At 56.4% G+C, this 18,820-nt stretch overlaps 1 protein-coding gene and 1 long non-coding RNA gene across 3 annotated transcripts; one reads left to right on the forward strand and one right to left on the reverse strand.

Moving 5' to 3' along the window:
* Window positions 1-929: 929 nt before the first annotated feature.
* Window positions 930-12,085, reverse strand: LAD1 (ladinin 1). 2 transcript variants are annotated; one of them, XM_064399110.1, is made up of 10 exons: window positions 11,849-12,085; window positions 8,311-8,451; window positions 6,589-7,075; window positions 6,060-6,179; window positions 5,297-5,346; window positions 4,455-4,527; window positions 3,907-4,038; window positions 3,482-3,571; window positions 2,322-2,399; window positions 930-2,002 (listed from the first exon to the last, which is right to left on the reverse strand). In XM_064399110.1, the coding sequence occupies exons 1-10, from the start codon at window positions 11,884-11,886 to the stop codon at window positions 1,994-1,996; spliced, it is 1,218 nt and encodes a 405-aa protein (XP_064255180.1). In that variant the 5' UTR covers window positions 11,887-12,085; the 3' UTR covers window positions 930-1,993. The 2 variants fall into 2 exon arrangements, with proteins under 2 accessions (XP_064255180.1, XP_064255178.1); XM_064399108.1 differs by having other exon boundaries at window positions 6,060-6,182.
* Window positions 12,086-12,100: 15 nt separating this feature from the next.
* On the forward strand, window positions 12,101-18,243 carry LOC135286119 (uncharacterized). Its single transcript, XR_010350610.1, has 3 exons — window positions 12,101-12,314; window positions 15,434-15,531; window positions 17,688-18,243. It is a non-coding gene; the product is annotated as an uncharacterized LOC135286119 (long non-coding RNA).
* Window positions 18,244-18,820: the final 577 nt, after the last annotated feature.

Consider the following 18,820-nt stretch of genomic DNA (forward strand, 5'->3'; position numbering starts at 1 on the left):
CAGTCCTGCTCGGCAGGGTCAGACCAGGCACAGCAGCATCCCATCCCTAACCCACCCCCTGGGCTGCCAGAGAGCCAGGGCCAGGCTGCCCGTGGGCATCACATCCCTGCTGTCCCTGCAGGCACAGGGAACGGGGATCCGGGAGATTTCCCCGGAACCAGGGCAGCCAAAACCCATCTGAGCCACCTGGGCACCCATCAGGGTGGTCCGAAAGAGAAACGGCAAATACAGCCCGCTGGAGAGGCTCCAGATGCTTTATGCATGGCAGTGCCTGCATGGCATAAATCACCCGAGAGCGCGGCCGGGACACCCCGAGCCCGGAGCCGCTCCCGTCGCGGGTCCGGAGCCGGCGCATCCCCCCGGGAGGGGCGGCGCGGCCCCGGCCGTACCTGAGCGCCGGAGATGCGGGGAGCGCGGGGAGCCGCCGGGTCTGGGAAAGGCTCTTTGGGCCAGGAGGCTTTAAGGGGGCTCCAGCGCCCACCCCGGGGCGGGCAGCGCCGCAGGAATGTGCCCGGCGCCCAGCGAGGAATGCAACACTTGTGAGCTGCTATTTCGGCAGCCGCGGCCCTGGCCCCCTCCGCCGCTCCCCCTTCCCCCCCAGGAGCCCATATAAGCCCAAGCTATTGTGTGGCCTCAGAGATTTGCTATTTTAAACCCTCCGGACCGAGATACGTGAGTGCCCGAGGGGCTGACACAAGCCAGCCCAGCTGTCACCGGGGCCGGGACGCTGATAAGGCAGCGCTGTCACCAGCGCAGGGACAGACCCTGCCCGGCTCCCGCAGCCGCTGCTCCGACCTCGGGATGCTGCAATGAGAAGGGAAGAGTCTGGTTTTAACCCCCCAGGACACATTTGATTCGGGGTTTTCCCTATTCTCCCCTTGTCGGGGAACAGTTTCCAGTCCCAAACCAGCAGCAGGTGACCAGGAGTGTCTTAGAAAGAGCAACGTTTATTAGAAAACAAAAAAAAGCACAGAGAAACCCAAGTCCTTTCCCAAGCCCAACAAGCAGGATCAGCTCCAGGGGCAGCAGCAGATTCCCACACTGAATTTGTCACCACAGTGGTTGTTGAAGGCACAACCCAAACCCAAAGAATGGCCCCAATAAGAGAATTTGAGCCCTTTGCCCGTGGCACCCTAAAGGCCTTGACAGAGCATCCCCCATCCCTGCTGGGTGGGCTCAGCAGTCATGGGAATGCAGGATCAGGGGCTGCACAGCAAAGGGCTCAGGAGGAAAGGCAAGAGGGAAATGGGGCCCAGCACAGGGCACTCAGCTCCACGAAATCTCCCAAACAGGGCTGTGGCTAGGGCCAGCTCACCCTCCCCTGGATCACTGGATGAAGGGTCACTGCTTGCAGAGGCAGGGGATGGCAGGGACAAGGACAAGTCTCTGGTTCAGCTGCATGTGGAGGGAAACACCAGGGCCAAGCCTCCCCTCCTTCCATGAGACATCTCCGAGCACTCGTGTAGCTTCATGAACATCAGCCTCTGGTTGGGCCCCTCTGGCAGTGACAGCCTGGCAGGGCATGACAGCTGCCTGCCCCACGTGCCCAGGCAGCAGGGATGGACGTGGTCCATGGATGTGCAGCTGGAACTCCCTCAGCCAGGCAGGTTCTTGCCCCACTGACATCCTCCAGCTGCCAGGGAGCCCTGTGAGGGATCCCCTTTGCCAGGGCAGTTCCAGGGCACAGGCAGAGATCAGGAACAGAAGAGCAAAATGTGCTGGACAAACAAGGCAGGAGTTTACCTTCAGCATCTGTGGGGAGTCTGTAGGCCTGGACACCACAGACAGGCAGTGACTGGGGACTGGGGGCACAGGGAGACTCTTCCAGGCTTCTTCCTTCCCATCCCACAAGCAGAGGACCCCATGACCTGGGCTGCACCCACACATGGCACAGGGGACTCATGGCAGTGGCTGCTGGACGGTTGGGTAGGGCTGGGCTTTGATCTTTGGAGCAAACCAGTTTTTCCCAGATGATCTGATACCACAGCTGGTATTACTGCAACTGGAAAAGAAAGTGGGAACCACTGAGGCTGTGCCTGAGGCTGCAACCCCGCCAGATGCAGCTGCTTTAAGCAGGACAGTGACTGTCCCCAGCAGGGGATGGGGCAGGCAGGCATGCCCTAAATCCCATGACAGGCCATTTCCCTTCTCCTCCCAGACCAGAGTCCTTCTCTCCCTTACACGTCCCTCCAGTTGTCCCCTCCTGCTCACTTCCCAAAGTCACAGGGTCCTGATTACCCCCACGTCACCTCTCCCCTTACATCCTGGCTCTGCCTCTGCCTCAGATGATGCACCAGGTTCCAGAGCAGCTCTGTAATTACCTTGGTATCTTCAGAGGTGTCTCCAGGCTGCTTTATCCAGATGTCTCGCTTTGCTAGGCTGTTGATTCTCCGGATTTCCTGCAAACAGGAGAGTCAGAAGTGACAGGAGAAAGTTTCCCCATGCATTGTGTGCAGCGTTGCCTTGGTCCGACTGTATCTAAACCTTGAAGCACACATTGTCCAGGTAAAACCAGCCAGCTTTGGGATCCTGCACCTGGGAGACCCTCAAAGCCAAGTGCAGCTCCATCCACAGAAGTGGAGCAGGTGCTATTAAAGGAGAACTGACCAAGGAGCTGCAGGCTTTCCCCAGGAGTCACACCAGGAGCAAACCCTTTGCTGGCACAGCTGCCTGGCACAGACACAGCTGGGCAGGGCTGATCTCCCAGCCCAGCCTGGATTCACCTTCCCTGGCTGCAGGGCTGGGCTGGAGCTGCACCTCCTGGGCCAGCTGGCTGCCAAAGCCCTCCCTGCTGTGAGCTGTGAGACCTGCCCAGGACCTGCTGAGCCCTTCCTTTCCAAGAACACCAAACAACCCTGCGGCCAAAGGCTCTCTTATCCCTCTCCTGCACATGTCCAGGGAGTAGCCACAGTGGCCAAGTGATGACCTCTAAGTCCCCTTGGCTGGGCAATTTGTACCCACAGCCACAAGGCTCCCTATTTTTGGGGGTTGGTTTCACGTGGGGGTGCAGATGACCCCAGACCCCTCATGCACCAGGACCTCTCCAAGCCCCTCAGAGCTGAAGGGCTGAGCACACAGCTCCTCTCCCACTGGCCTCCAGGCAGAGCTGCTCACCCAGACAGAGGAGATGGGATGGCAGAGATGGGATCATGCTGGGGTGGCAAGGTCAGGTACCCCTGTGTGCCCTGGGACATGCATCCAGCCAGCTTCTGCTCCCTCCTCAACCCACCAAGGGCTGGAATCAGGTGTCTTGGGAATTTTGGACTCACAGTGAGGACACAGCCACAAGTAGAGCCCTGATATCTCATCATGGTAGCCCTGCAGCTCTGACATCTCCAAACCTGACTAAACTGCTCCCAAACCCTTTCATAGGTTCAGCCAAGGGTTCATCCACCCTTCAACCCGCCCCAAGGTACAGCACCATGTCCTGTGAGAGTGCCTGGTCTCAGGGCTCACACTTGAGGTTGACACAAGCTAGTACCTTGCCATTTTCCTCCTTGGCAGGCTCCTGAGCTCGGCTGATCCACAGATTAATGCGAGATGTCACCGACCCTGGGATCTTCAGGTTGTCCTGTGGCACAGACAGGGACACCAATATTAGAGCCGTGGCTCTCCCTCTGCACGAATGTAACCCGGCCCAGTCCCCAGGGCACGGGGAGACTGAGCGGAGCTGCAGCAGGCAGAGCCCAGCCCACACACTGGCTCCTTCCCAGCTCCTCAAATTCCAGCGCTCGGCAGGAACCCACACAGCGCCGGGGCAGCTCCTGGCACCCAGCTCCCGCCGATCCCTGCAGCAGCCTGCCAGGCTGAGCCTGGTATCCGAACAGGGGAAGATTTTCCCCAAAGCCGGTGCCTGCCCAGCCCAGACCCGCTCGGAGGGCCCCGCTCAGGCCGCTCCTGCCTCACCTTCCTGGGAGCCGCCGGCTCCGCCTTGCTGGGAGCGCTTCTCTCGAAGAAGTTGCGCTTGCTCGCCACCCCCTCCGAGGAGAGCAGGCGACTCTTCTGGGCAGGCACAGAGGATTTCGCCCCCTCCGAGCGCTGCGAGAGAGAGTAGGCTTCAGCAGGGCTGTGCTGCACCCCGGGGTGAAAAGAAAAGTCCAGCTTCTGGCTCACACCCTGAGCCCCTTGGGGTCTGGTCCCCTCCTGCCCATCACCAGCCCACAGCTTTGTGCACTGCTTCCCCCAATGGATCACAGCATCCCCAGACCCTCTCCACAGGACATCTCCTCCCTGCAGGGCCATGCAGCATCCCCAGACCCCCTCCAAGGGTCCCTGCTCCTAAAATCCCGAGGCCAATCCCTTTTCCTGCCTGGCACTATCCCCTTCACCCCCATCACCTCTGGTACTTGGTGCAGCTCAGGCCCTCCCGTCCCCACCTGGCTCCAGACCACCCCTCTCTGTCTCCCCACACACCTCTCCCACCCCTGACTGGCTCTGCTGAGGGCCCTCGGTACCTGCACAGCCGAGTTGTACTTTTCCAGCTTCTCCCCAATGGTGCTGTTGCTGCCTGGGATCCTCAGACTCGCACTGGGTAAGAAGAGGGAAGAGTTGAAACCAGCCCCCCCAAGATGTCCTGGACTCAGCCCATGGTCCTGGGAAGCTGCACTTGGCAGGAGAAGGCCCTGTCCCACCCAGGCACTCCTGCATCTATCTGCAAGGGGAACCAAGCAGCCCATTCCCTGCTGGTGACTGAGCTCTCTGGGCGTCACTGCCTTTCCAGGGCCACACTGAACACCAAAATATCTCAGAGCTCCTCAGCCTGCCCTGGGTTCAGCTCTGCCAGCTCTGGACTGCATCACCCCCAATGTCAGTGTGGCTCTGCCTACAGCATACATGTGCCCACAGAGGGGTGGAGGATCCCCTGATCTGGTCACCAAAGCCAGGTCAGGCTGCTCATGGAGCTGTTTTGATGTCCCCATGGATGGGACCTGTGCAGCCAAGCACCAACATGGAGCTACATGACCCCAGAGAAGTGGGGGCTTGCTGGGGTGTACTGGAGCAACCTGGGACAGTGGAGGATGTTCCTGCCCATAGCAGGGGTTGGAATGAGATCTGGAGGTTCCCTTGGAACCCAAACCATTCTGTGGTTCCAGGATCTCATTCAGATGCAAGCTGCACGTTGGACATTGTCCTGTCCCCTGCCGAGCATCGCTGCCTGCCCACTCCACAACGCTGGGGACCAATGTCCAGCAGATGTGTGCCAGGCCTGCCAGGACCCAGCACCTCCTCTTCCCTTGGAAAACAAAGCATGGCCATTCCTGCCCAGGAGGACCAAAGCAACATGAGAGGTGCTGACCTCCTTGTGAGAGGGCTTTGGCTCTCTTCTTTCTGCTTCTTGGAGATGATCTGGAAGAGACAAGGGGAGGAGATTCTGCAGTGAACTTTGGTTATCCAAGATAAGCATGGAAGACACTATCTCACTGATCTCCCCCAGGAAAGCTCCATTTGCACCCACACCAGAGCTTATCTCATATCAAAGTTCCCCAGACTATAGACATGTTATGGTGATAACAGTTTTATTCCCAGTAAAGCCTCGTGGAAGTCAATCAAGTGTAGCCAGTCAGCCCTGACTCACAGCAGGAATGATCTTGACAGTTCTTGGCTTTCCCAGCCTCTTCAATCACTTTATTCCAGAGATCTCTTTTGAAATGAAATATATTATCAGACTGTAACATGGGATGAGAGGGAGGATGGATGTTATTTTTATCCTGTGCTTTCACATAAGACTGGAAAGGCTGGAACGTGGATGGGAATTCCTGTGACTCTGGAAATCCTGAGGACAATGAGTTCCCTGTTTTCTCATCACTTCCCATAAGTTTTCTGGCCAGCACAAGTGGATGAACTGGACACGTTCATCCTCACACGCCTTCAGTCAGACACGAAGAAGGAAAACGGGGGGAAGAGGGAAGCAGGACTGTAGTGCCCAGACCAAGGGTAAGTTTTGAGCACACTTCTGGGAACACGTTCTGGCCACATAATCCAGAGGCCAAAACAATCCGTCCTTCCCCCATTCCCCACTGCCTCAACAGAATCTTTTTCCCACCTGCTTTAGCTCTTACCCGAAAGGAGACGGTTCTTGGGCTGGCTCGTCGAATGGAGGTGACGTGAGTTGGAGAAGGGTCTGGCTTTTCTGCAGGTTCATCTTGGGGAGGGGACAGCTGGATTACCTGCTTTGACGGCTGCTGAGGAAAAAGGAGACCTCAGATACATCCCTGCAGATCCTGGAGAGAGGACTGAGGTGCAGGAGCGGGAACTATGCTGGAGGCTGGAGTTTGAGATCAAAATCCTCCAAACCTTTCCTGTCTCCATTGGATATACAGAGTCCCCAAACAGCCCTTCACTGACAACATGATGGCAATCAGCAGGACTTGCTGGAGAAGGTGATCAGGACAGCACAGACCAGGGAGGGGAAGGAGGTGGTGGGACCCTGTCCACCACCTCATGTTTCGCAGGTCTCTGAAAAACCTTCCTCAAAATCCTTCATGTCCCATTTCCCTCCTGGTACTTTTGGGCTGTATCTTTCTCTGGTTCTCCCAGCACCCAAGACCTCTCCCCCCAAGGCCTGGTGCCCCATCCAGTCCTGCTTACCTGCTGCTCTGGAGATGAGGTCACCGCTGAGGTTTTCTCTTCTGTGCTGCGGCTTCCCACCCTGGTGAGGATCTTCACCTCCCGGAGCCGGCAGCTCCCCACCTCTGGTGGCTCCTTTGCCTCCTTCCTCTGCTCACTCCGAGGAGTCTGCACTCCTTGGTCTTTGTCCTGGAGCCGTGCCCTCACCACCACCTTCCTCTCAGAGGCTGGCTCCAGGTTCTTGTCCCCTGGCGGGTCCCCTCTGCCCTTGGCCGCCTCCTGAGCGCGCTCTGCAGCCCGGCTGCTCTCCTGCCTCCCGTGGGGCTGTGCCTCTGTCTCTGGGCAGCTTTCTCCCACCCCTGGCTCCTTCTGCTCCTTCTCCTGCCTCAGCTTTTCGGACACGGGGGGGAGGCACCTCGTCCTTCTCCCTTCTTGTGTCTTCAGCACCTCTGAGAGCTTTCGCTCCTCCCCATCCTCCGGAGACTGTGGCTTCACCAGGGATGAAGGTCTAGGGACAGGAACAACATGGGATGACAACCTCAGCACCTGGGGCTAGAGGGGTGGATTTCATGCTGCAAGTGAGGCAAAAGGCTCTGGAGAGGGACATAAAAATCCCACAAACATCCTGGAGTCCTCCCTGCAGACCAGGGCTTGCAGCCACTCTCATCCCCATCACCCCAGCTCGGCTGTCTGAGAAAAAGGCTGGACTAAAATTCTTTTTTTTCTTTTCTGTCATAGAGATGAAGCATTTCTGCAACCTCATCCCAGGACACCAGCACCCACCAAGTCCTGTGCCAAGGAGATCCAGGATCAGGGCAGTGTGCTGGGTCTGCTGCTGGATAAGAAGTATGGCTGTGACTCTTTACTGGACTAGGAAAAATCCCACCAGCTTTAAGTGGGAAGTATTGGTTGGAAGCCAATCTGCTCTGGCAGGTCCACCCACAGTCCCAACATCACCTGTGAAAAGCTGTTTCCCCTCCTTCCCCCAGGCAAACAAGCAAAAGGCCTGGGAAGGGGCAGAAGGACACCTGGCAGACTGTGTCTGCACACTGCCAGAATTGGGGAGGAGATGGGATAACATTTGCCCTCCTTCTGAATTGCAATCACCACATGGCCAGCCTGTGTCAGCACCAGGGAAGAGGAACTTGTCCTTCCCACCTGGTTCATTTTAGTCATATCCAGCCCATCCACCCCATATCCAGCCACACATCCTAACTCCATCCTTCTGAAACACAGGAACACCCCTGAGTGGGAGCCTCACTGCGGACACAAACCACCTAAATACTGAACACTTCCAGGACCAATTTAGAGAGTGGGTCAGGTTGTGTAAGGGCAGCCTGGTCCCAGAGTACCTCCAAACGCCAGCTCCCTGCAGCCAGGGACTTTGGAAGCACTACTGGAAAGCCCTTGGGTCAGATCCCCACTTCAGCAAAGGTGCCACAGCGTCACTGTGAGGTTCAGAGGGGCAGCACAGCCAGCCAGGCTCTGCCTGCTCTGCTCTCCTGCCCTGCAGAGCTGGGCACCCCCTACCTACTGCAGATCCCACCTGCAGCACCACCCTGAGCCCACCGAGGCATTGCCCCTTGTGCTGGCCCTGGGAGCCCATCCCTCCTCCCAAGGGCTGCTGGCTGGAGCACAGCTCTGCCCACAGCTCAGCCCTCCCTCAGCCAAGAGCCATCCACAGCAGCAGCTGCCAGGGCCCGGTGTCAGGAGCAAGGCCAATGCCAGCAGGACCCCACAGACCTGCTGGAAGCTGGGCTGGTGTCCTTGGCAGGGCTGGCAGGTTCCTCATCCGTGGATGTGGATGAGAGCAGGCTCCGGTGCCTTCGCCGGCGCTCTCTTTGCTGCTCTTCCTCATCCTCCAGGGTCCTCTGCCTGGCCAGGCTGTTTGGGAGGAAACACAAGGACATGGGGAGGCTGTGTCCTGCATGGACATCCTGAAGCCCTGGTGCCAGACAAGAAAGGAACTGCTACAGCCTGGGCACAGCCAAGGGCTGGCAGAAGTCACCTTGCTGGAGGAGAGCGAGGCCAGCACGAGCCAAGCACCCCAAAGCGCTCTCACTCCACCAGCTGATGCAGGCCCTTCCCAAAGCAAGCACTTGACTTCCCAACTCCTATTTTCTCCTGCTGGAGGGAGCACTCATTTCAAAGGAATTCCTATATTAAGCAAACCTTGCAGGAGAAGGATATTGAACCTTTAACTCAGCCAGACCAGGACCCTTGAGCTACCACACAGACCTCAACCACACAAACTGGAAGGGTAACCACTATGGCACAAGATTTTAGGCCAAAACCAAGATGTGGTGATGGCAATTTAATTTTTATAGAGCAAAAAGCCTCAGATGCAAAAGTATCAGAGGCTGAAGGCAACTGCTGAGAGGTTCTGCCTGGGGATGGGGCTGACAGGGCTCCTCTTCCCCCCTGCATGTGCCTGAACTGGGAATTGTTTATAATCACAGACTGAGCCAAAAAGATGAGGTTTGGAATAATCTTTCAGCATTTTATTTTGCACTAGCCAAATGTGGGTTGGGGATTTTTGTTTTGGTTTGGGGTTGGTTTTTTTGGGGTTTTTTTTTTCTGTTTTGTTTTTTGTTTTTTGTTTTAATAAAATGCCACTCAGCATAAAAAGTTGTCCAGAAAACACCATCTCTGCCATCCTTCCTCTGTGCCAAAACTGCTCACTCTCTGTGCTGGTGCATAAAATGTGTTGGAAAATATTTTTATTGGCTGATGGAGCTTTTCAGAGTCTGGTTCTTCTCCCCCAACACGAGCCCTCAATGAGCCCCAAACACTGCAGGGCACCCCCGCAGAGCCTGCTCAGGGCCCATGCCAGGACCGCATCCCAGCTCCAGCCGGGCTCAGGCTTTGCCATGAATTTGACTTTTAGCGAAAGTCAGAGGGCCAGGGCCGCATTACGGCAGGCGAGGACTCGCGGCTGGTGCAGAGTTACTGAGTAATCACAGCCGGTCATAAATTAAACCGCTTTACCCCCCGCGAGTGCTTGCGGCTTCTGGCCTTCCTGCTCGGGGCGGGCGGGAGCGCGGCGGGGCCGGTGGAGCGCGATGGGGCGAGGAGCTGGCCGAGAGCTCAGGGCCAGGGACAGGGCTGGGGACAGGGCAGGGCCGGGCTGAGGCCAGGGCCAGGCTGGGGGCAGGACAGGGCTGGGGACAGGACAGGGCCGGGCTGGGGACAGGACAGGGCTGGGGGCAGAGCTGGGGACAGGCCAGGGCCGGGCTGGGGACAGGGCTGGGGACAGGACAGGCCCGGGCTGGGGACTGGCCGGGCTGAGGTCAGGGCCGAGCTGGGGACAGGCCCGGGCTGGGGACAGGACAGGTCTGGGGACAGGCCAGGGCCGGGCCGGGGACAGGACAGGTCTGGGGACAGGCCAGGGCCGGGCTGGGGACAGGGCTGGAGACGGGCCAGGGCCGGGCCGTGCTGCCCTCCCCTTCCCTCTGCTCCGAACCGAACAGCCCCAGCAGCAATCGGAGCCAGGCTGGGGAGCTCCGGGCGGGCTCTGATGCCACGCTTGGCACGGGACAGACGGGGCTGGCCGAGGCTGGGATGTGCCCAGGGAGCATCCCCAGCTGGGACAGCCCGGCCGTGTTTGCACAGCCCGGCGCTGCCCGGGGCAGCAATCCCTGCATGCACATCCCAGTGGCAGGCTCCCGGTGCGGGAACACAGATCCCAGGGCCTCTGCACTCCTGTCCCTCAAGCAGTGACAGCATGGAGCACTAATGCCGGGCTAAATCCTCACGACGACCGGGTACTTGTTTGATTTTACACAGTCTCCTTCAAAGTGAAAATGGGATTTTCCTGCCTTGAATTACCCTGGCTCCTTCTGAGGCAGCACAAAATCTGGCACTATCCACAGGCAGCTCCTCGTTATTTGTAATTAAGTGATCCACCCATCAGGCTATGGATTTGCTCTGCCAGTCTTTCCCACCTCTTTTCACAGAGGGATTTATTTTTTGCTGTCTTATCTTTCTTAACTGAAAGAGATGAATAAAAAACTTTGGCAAGTGTCCCTGCCTTGTCCTCTCCTGCCCTGTCAATGATTAGTGCAGATTTTTCTGACATTTCTGCTGTTTCAGTGCTGCCTCATCTCGGGAGAGCCCAGGAAATGCCTTCTGGGGTTGTGAAGCACACGGGGTGCAGGACCCGGCTGGGCTGGTGTTGGGGCAGGTCCGAGGCTCAGGGGAGATGGATCTGGATGGGGCTGGAGTGGCCTCTGGATCCCACCCACGCCAGAGGCAGCTGAGAGCTGGTGGCCTCCAAACAGTGGGGTCTCAACTAAAATAAGGAAGTTTTTCACAGTGAGAGTGGGGAGGCCATGGCCCAGGGTGCCCAGAGCAGCTGTGGCTGCCCCAGCCTTGGAAGTGTCCCAGGCCAGACTGGATAGGGCTTGGAGCAGCCTGGGATGATGGAAGGTGTCCCTGCCACGGCAGGAGTGGAACTGGATGAGCTTTAAGGTCCTTCCCACCCAAACCAATCTAGGATTCTGTGAACTCCCCTTTCTTACACCTGGCACTGAGGTTTCCAGTTAAGTCTCAGAGCCATAACACCCACTTGGGCCAGGATTCCTGATTTGTGGGATGGCGTGGCTTGAGTTTCCATCCAGCCTCCTGCCCAGCCGAGGCTGGTGTGGCTGCCCTGGGTCTGCAGGGGGTCAGGGCTGATCCCACCTCGCTCCAGCCTCATGTGAGAGCCTGACCCACCCCAGGGTGCCCAGGAGCCTCCCCTGCTCTGGAGCACTCTTTGGGAAGGCCTAGGGAGCCGGCGGTGCTGCGGGGACTGCTCAGGGATTGCTCAGTCAGTGCCGCTGAATCAGGGCTTGCTCAGCACAGGAGGGGCTGCATCTCCGCAGGCAGAGCAGGACACACACCCAGGGACTGCATGGGCATGCGGGGAGGTGAAACACTCCCAGCCAGCTCAGAGCAAGTCTGGAGGCATAGCCCAGATAGTCTGTTCCCCAAAGCAAGGTAAAACAGACCCAAAATGTATCCAGCATGGGGCGAGAATGCTTATCCAGGTAATTCTCCTGTGCCTGGCTCAGCTTCCCCAGGCAGGAAACAAAAACGCCTCTGATTTTGCCCAGCCACAAGAAACTCCAGCAGCGCTGAGCTCTCCGTGGCGCTGGCATTCACCTCTGCAAACAACAAACACTCCCAGGGCAGCTGCCCCCTCCTCCCATCCTCCCCAAGCCCTTCGGCCACCAGCAGCCCACCCTCACCCCTCCCTGCCGGAGGTGGAAAGGGTTAAGCATTAATCCGCAGCACTTACCTGGAGAGATCGGACCAGTTCCTTCTGCTAAAGGACATTCCTGCTACCCGGGAGTTCAGAGAGCCCCCAGAACCCGAGCAGGCATCCAGGCCAAGGTGCCGCGGGGATCAGCGCTGCCCGGAGACTCTGCTCCCCGAGAAGGGACGGAGGGAGGAACTCCCTGCAAGGTTATTTCCCTGTGCACCTTTACCCTGCCTGCCTCCCGCTCCCACCAGCTGCATCACATGGTTCCTTATCTACCTGACACAGGCAGGGCTGTGATTTGTGTGCCAGCGGCGCGGGGCGAGAGCCGCCCTGCCCAGCAGTGCCACGCAAAACCAGAGCCCTCCTCGCTGCCAGGCTCCGAGCCGGGACCCGCGGCTCGGGCCATCCACGTCTCCAGGGTTTCGGAGACAACTCCCTGCAGAGAACCTGTTCTACCAGCCGCAATCCACCAGTCAACAACTCCTGCAGCCCGGCGGAGGAGGTGAATTACCCCGGGCCGAGTGGGAGGAGGTTGGCTCCCGGGGATCCAAAACAGTCATTAAAACACCTCCGGCTGGGCGCAGTCCAGCCCTTTCCAAAGAGCTTGGGAGGGTCCTCTGCTCTTTCCAACCCTTTCTAGATGTCTCAAATGGAGCTGTCAAGGTGTTCTCATTCTTGAGCTTTGCTGCAGCAGTGAGCACTCACAGAGCCAGGGAGGGGCCTGGGGCATGGGGGGATCCAATTTTTCTGTGCTGGAGCCCTGTGCCAGAGAGGACCTGTGTGTCGAGGTTCATCACTCACCCGGACCCAGCCCATCAAACCCATCCTCCCTCTGGCTGTGCCCCGAGACCCCCACCCTCCCACAGGGCAGCCCTTCCTGCCAAGGGCAGGTGTGCAGCCACGGGGTCACTGCCTTAGTGGGGGAATGGGGGTTGTCTTGGGTGAGGATGAGGGGCCCAGGCACAGCACAGCCGGGTCCCAGCCAGGATTTTCCTACAGCATGGCCACGACCCCACTGCTTTGACTGCCAGGCACTATTCCCTGCAGGAAATGTCATCCAGGACCCCTTGAGCACAACCTCTGCTCCCAGTGAGATCCATTCCTGCACCAGCCCGAGGAACTGGTTGTGAGGCTGGGCTGGCCCTGCATGCCTCCAGCCCACAGGGGTGTGCCATGACCTGAGCAATGATTTTAATCAAAGGTTCCTGATTAAAATCCCATTTCTAGGAGATAGCCCTGTCAAACGAGCCGCCCACTCCAAGCAGGGCTTGCTCTCTGCTCTTCTTTCTTCTTGCAGTAATCGCTCATCTTTCAAGTGTTTTCATATATACAGAGAATTCAGTTAGTTGTGGCATAAGGGAAAAAAATTACTTAAATAACCTTGCAAGCATGCTGCTAATTGCTGACAGACTATATATAGCAGTCCAGCATCAGCAGCTCCTCTAGAGCAATAAAAACTCTGTGATTAATGCACGGCAAGCACGGCGCTCGCAAAACTCATTGCCAAAGGATAGCACTGGAGCACAGGACTTAGCGGGGTTTTCCAAAGGATTAGACTGAACGTGGCAGTGAAAGAACACCCCCAGCTAGGATCTACACAGCAAAGGAATATAAAACCTCCCAGTCTGCAATTCCTCTGGTTATTAAGTTGAAGAAATTCTAGATGGGCATTTAGTGCCTGGGGATTAGTCAGAGGATGAGCCTGGCTGACACTCACCCCCTCGCTGACACTTGCCCCTTCCTGGGGCTTTATTTGCAGCTCAGAAACCTTTGGAGCTGAACAGAGTTTCCTCTTTATTTAAGATCCCCCAGTGGGTTTCTCTTCCGTGGGTTTGCCCCATTTCCCACAAACCCAGGAAAATGGTCAGAGGAGAAAATATCCTTCAGCAAGAAGTTTTCAAGGCCTACTCCCCAGTGCTAGGAATCTCCTCCTTTATCTTGGATGGGTTCTGCTGGGCTGTACAGCAGCACAGAGCATTGACCTCTCATGTCTGGATATCTTTGCTGCCATGGAGCTCCTGCTTTCCCTGATGTTCCTCATGTCTTTTCATGTCCACCATAACCCCAAAATTTCACTCCCAAGGAGGTAAAGCCAAGGTCCAGAGCCCCTCATCTCATAGGTGGAGTCGTGTGAGATTTTTCCCCTGTGTGTCACTTCATACCCCTCTAAACCTCCTTTGCCACTTTACCCCCAAACTCCAAGTGCTGCCAGATCTTTCAGTCTGCATCACCAGTCTTCCCCTCTGCTGTGACAAAATCGCAGGAATTATCAGCAGTTTGTTATCTCACTACTGTTTCCTCTCTGCTGGTTGATTATTTAGCTCGGTTTGGACTTGCCCTCTGAGCTGTGCTTGACCTAAAGGTCTTTGTTTCTGGAATCCCAGGAAAAGGCTTGTGTCCCAGGTCACCCTTATCCATGCCTTCAACAAACAACAGTCACTTTGTCAGACCGGATTTCCCTTAGCAAAGTTATTTAGGCCACCCTGAGCTCATCCTCAAAGCACAGCCCACGCTGCAGGTCCTCAGAGCTGAGGGTGATGAAATCAGGCAGAGATGAGTCTGTGAGGGAAGGGATGCCCAGAGAATCAATCTGATGCTTGTCCAGAGCCTCTCCATTCACCTGGCTGTCCCATCTGCTGTTCCAGACCACAGCACCTAGGGGAAGGCTCTGTGCTCATGGCCGAGGGAGCAGAACTGCAGGATGTGAGCAGAGAAGCTCCAGGGCCAAACCCTTCTTCCCTGCTCTGCCCAGGGGAGCTGCACCTGCCTGAGGAGGAGCCCAGAGCTTCCCCTGGTGTGATCAGCAGAACTCATTAATACCCTCTAAGGAGCTAGACCAGTTTCAACAGGGCTGGTTTTTCCCTTGGGAACAGTGTCCTGTGTCTCATCACAGCGCAGAGACTGTTTCTTTGGCTACAGGGTGGTGGAGAGCTCCCAGTTGGCACAACTGTGTGTCATTATGGCATTTCTCAGCTTCTCCTGGGACCCAGCTCTGAACCCTCCACCTCCATCCCTTGTGCTGTGCTGGTCCCTCAGCCTCAGCCACAGCTCAGCTCCTCCCTATCTCCTGAGGCTCATCCCTGTTGCTCTGCCATGGTGGAGCAGCATTTTCTTCCCAGGCTTCCCTCCTGAGCTGGGACATAGGGCTCCATGGCCAGGAAAAGGGGTTTTCACTCCTGCTCAGCTCCATCCCAACACTGCCTTAGCTCCATCCCAACACTCCCAGAGGTTTCACCAGCATTTAAAAGCTCTGGGAAGAGCTGGAATTCTCCCTCCATCCCTAGGATGGTGCTCTGCAGGCCCTGGAATGGTCCAGGGCTCTCCTTCCCCCTAAAACGTATTCAGCTTTTGGAGAGATGTGTGTGATGGTACAGAGAGAGATCTGTAGAAGGGTCTGAAATTGGTGCTTGCTCAGAAACTGAACCATGGCCTTTTCTAGGAAAGGAAATATTCCTAGGAAAGGAATTGTCTATTGTTTGAACTGCCTGGCCCCAGCTACCAGAGGCCTTATTTTCCTTTAGAATTTAGCTTTTTATTAAAAAAAAAAAAAGACAAATATTGCTTCAGAAATTCCACCATGGTGCCTCATTGTCCTTCAGGTTCCTTTTCCATTCCCTGCAGATTGGCCTCCTCATCAGATGCCATCCCTGTGACACTCCAGATCTAATGATGGCAAACGAAGGACATCCCCAAAAGTGACATCAGTGCAGATTTCTCAGGTGCTGAAGTGACAGAATCCCAGGGTGGCTGGGGTGGAAGGGACCTCTGGGGATCAGCCAGTCCAACCCCTGCTCAGGCAGGGTCACCTGGAGCAGGGGACACAGGGATATATCCGTGTGGCTTTGGGATGTCTCCAGAGAGGGACACTCCAGGCCCTCCTTGGGCAGCTGTTCCAGGGCTCTGCACCCTCCTAGGAATGAAGTTCTTCCTCGTGTTGAGGTTGAGCTTCTTGTTTGAGTTTGTGGCCATTGCTTGTCCTGTCCCTGGGCACCCCTGAATTGGTTGTGGTTCCTGAGGAGTCCGTGAGCAGTGAGGGACAGGGTCAGGCCCAGCAAGGGCAGCTGGGCAAGGGGGATATGCCCTGCTCACCCTGAACCCTGCTCCTCCCTGGAGCTGCAGCACCTGAGCCTGGAGGGCTCCAGAAGGAAAAATTCCTTCCTGGTTTTTACCACAGGGGTCACACAGGACCAGGGGTTGTGCCATGGCCCTGCCATGGGGTCTGGTCCTGCACCCAGAGCCCTCAGGGGTCCCAGGGTGGTGTTTCACCCCCACCTCAGGGACTGCAGCCTGTGCCAGCCCTGTGCAGGGCAAGATGCTGCAGTCACCTGCAGAGACTGTGGAATAAACTTCACTCCCTTCCCATCACCACTGACCTTTCTCCCATCCTCCCTTTGCAGCACCAGCCTCCAGCTGAGCTGCAAATATTCAGGGAAATATTTGGGCACAGTTCAGATGTCTCTGAGCGTGACTGGTCATCAAGGAGGTCACACAGCCCCTGTCACTTGGAAGGGACCACGTTACAACCAACAAGGAGGGATGTTTTCAGAAGTCCATACTGTCTTGATTATATATTCTTTTTTCCTTCTGTCCAATTTAATTTGAAGTTTGTGTCATTTTTAAGATTCTAGTGCATTGCTTTGCATTCTTTTGGGAGTCTAGGCTGCAGTGGAGAAAAGTGCAGGACAGTGGGGACTGGGCTCTGCTCAGCTCGAGGAGACAGGGCTGACTTCCAGTTCCTCTAGAAAGAGACACCAGTGACTCCACCAGCATCAGTCTCTGTCCCCGAGAACAGCCTTGTGAACTCTCCCATTTGGGCTCAATTTTCAGTAAAAAATGTACTGGAGGGTTCCTTTATAATTCAGTGAGCAGAAACTGAGGTTGTTGTCATCTGGGAGGGAAACAACCATGGTTCTGCAGAGCTGTGGGATGAGGGGAGCCAGCTGCAAACCTGGGGGGAAGGCTCGGCCTCCCCTTTGCCAGGGGAGCACTGGGACCCAGCTGGCCCAGGGCCACAGGAGCAGCTCCAGAGCAGAGATGGACAGGAAGACTTGGATCAGTCCCTGATCCAACCGGGAGAGCTTGGAGCTGACTGTCCCATCTTCCCCTGGAGATTCAGTCCCACTGAAAGAGATTTTTTGCCCCACACTTTTTCTGTGTTCCTAATAGAACTGAAATCTGTAGAACTTTGTTTTCCCATGGCAGTCAGTGTAGTTTTCCACCAGAGAGGGATGAAAATGAGACCCAGTGACTGGAGAGCATTACACCTTGAAAAAGTAGGGGATTCTGTAGAGGGAAAAGTTTTGGGGTGGGTTTTTCTCTCCCCACTCAATCTAAAACTCAAGGTGGCCTCAGGAAGCCACCTGTAGCCCATGACAAGGGCATGTGAGCCCTGGGACCTTGCTGAGCACACCTGGCTGCCTTTGGGGCTGCAGATTCACCCTGGGGAGCCCCTAGGTTTGGCTCTGCAGCAGTTTTGGGTGAGCAGGACCCGAGGGCAGGCACAGGGACGGGGACAGGGGCAGGGATGGGCACAGGCACGGGGACAGACACAGGGACAGGGATAGCCTGAGTGCCAGCATTGACCAGGGCCTGCTGCACAGCACCCAGCACCTCTGTGGCCTTTCATCTCCCTTCCATCCCTCCCCAACCCCACAAACTCCACCCCCGTTTTTTAATTACTAAATTATTGTAATTTTTGAGCATAATTGTATTAAGCTCAGAGAACTGTACTCAGCCCCACTGTGCTGTTTTCTACTTCTGTTCCAGGCCTGAAGAAGGCTTTGTTTCCATGAAACCTCTGTTGCATTTTCCAGCTCTACCAGTTGGTCAGGTCACACTTATTAACTCTCCCTGCACATCTTTCTTCCTCTGCCAGGACCTGTGTGAGTTGCCTCTGGGGATTCCTGGAGACATCCCAGGATCTCAGACCTCGGCGCTGCTCCTGCCTGGGCCCTGAGCTTGGAGGGGAGAGCTGCTCCAAAGCCTTCTGCCTCCAGAGTGGGCAGGCTGGGCCATGGCAGACCCTGGGGTCTCACCACGCACCCCTGGGAGCTGAGACACCAGTGTTGGCCGTGACAGAGACACTTCCCAGGGCTGGGCCTGCCTGGAACCTGCCCTGAGGTGCCTCAGATGAGGATAAAGGAGTCCTGGCACCCTGCTAGGCTACAGCAGCTTGGCCAAATTAAGCTTGAAAAGATAAAAAATGGGCGGGAAAGGCTCTGTGTGCCATGCAACTGCTCCAGTCCTGCAGGAGGATGCTGAGGGGGTGAAGGGTCAGGTGGAAGAACAAGGACTGAGCACCCCAAAGAGTGAGCCAAAGGAGCAGATTTTCCAGTGTCAGCCTCCTCTGCTCCATTCCTAATTTGGGGAAGAGTTTGCATATGAGTTTTGAATCCTCCATGAAGAAGGTGCAGGGTGCTGTGGCAGCCTTGAGTGCTGGTGGCTGGGCTAGAGAAGTGTCCCCAGCAGTGTCCTCCCTCACCCTCTGTGCCTGAGTGGCTCAGGATCCCTGAACTGGCAAAAGGAAGGGATGTGATGCCAGAGGAATTCAGCTGTACTGGAGACAAACCCAAACCCACCTCCTGAAGTCTCTCCCTCCCTCCCTCCCTCTGCCAGCCATGAGTGTGCTGTGGAAGTCCTGCAGGAACCATCTGCATGGGGCCTTCCTTTCCCATCCCTTGCTTTGGCAATGCAGTGTTTTCCTGGGAAGGTTGATCTTTCTTGGAGCCCGCATACTTTTTGATTTCTTTTCTTCCTTCCATCCCTGCCTGGGACCTGCCCTTTGCTCCAGTTTATTGCATTTTCTGCACTTTACAGGCTCACTCCAAAGGGATGGGGGGTGCTGCAGCACACCCCAGTGTGGTGTGGGTTTGAATCTGTGGATGCTGCAATTCCTCTGGATACCCTGGGAACACAGACAAGGCACTGCTGTAACTACCAAGAGCTGCTCTGCATGTGGGCTGAGCATCTCCTGCAGTGCCCCCAGCCAGGAGATCCCAGTAGTTTGAA

This window comes from Passer domesticus, chromosome 25, assembly GCF_036417665.1.
Source record: "Passer domesticus isolate bPasDom1 chromosome 25, bPasDom1.hap1, whole genome shotgun sequence".
NCBI classification, from domain to species: Eukaryota; Metazoa; Chordata; class Aves; order Passeriformes; family Passeridae; genus Passer; species Passer domesticus.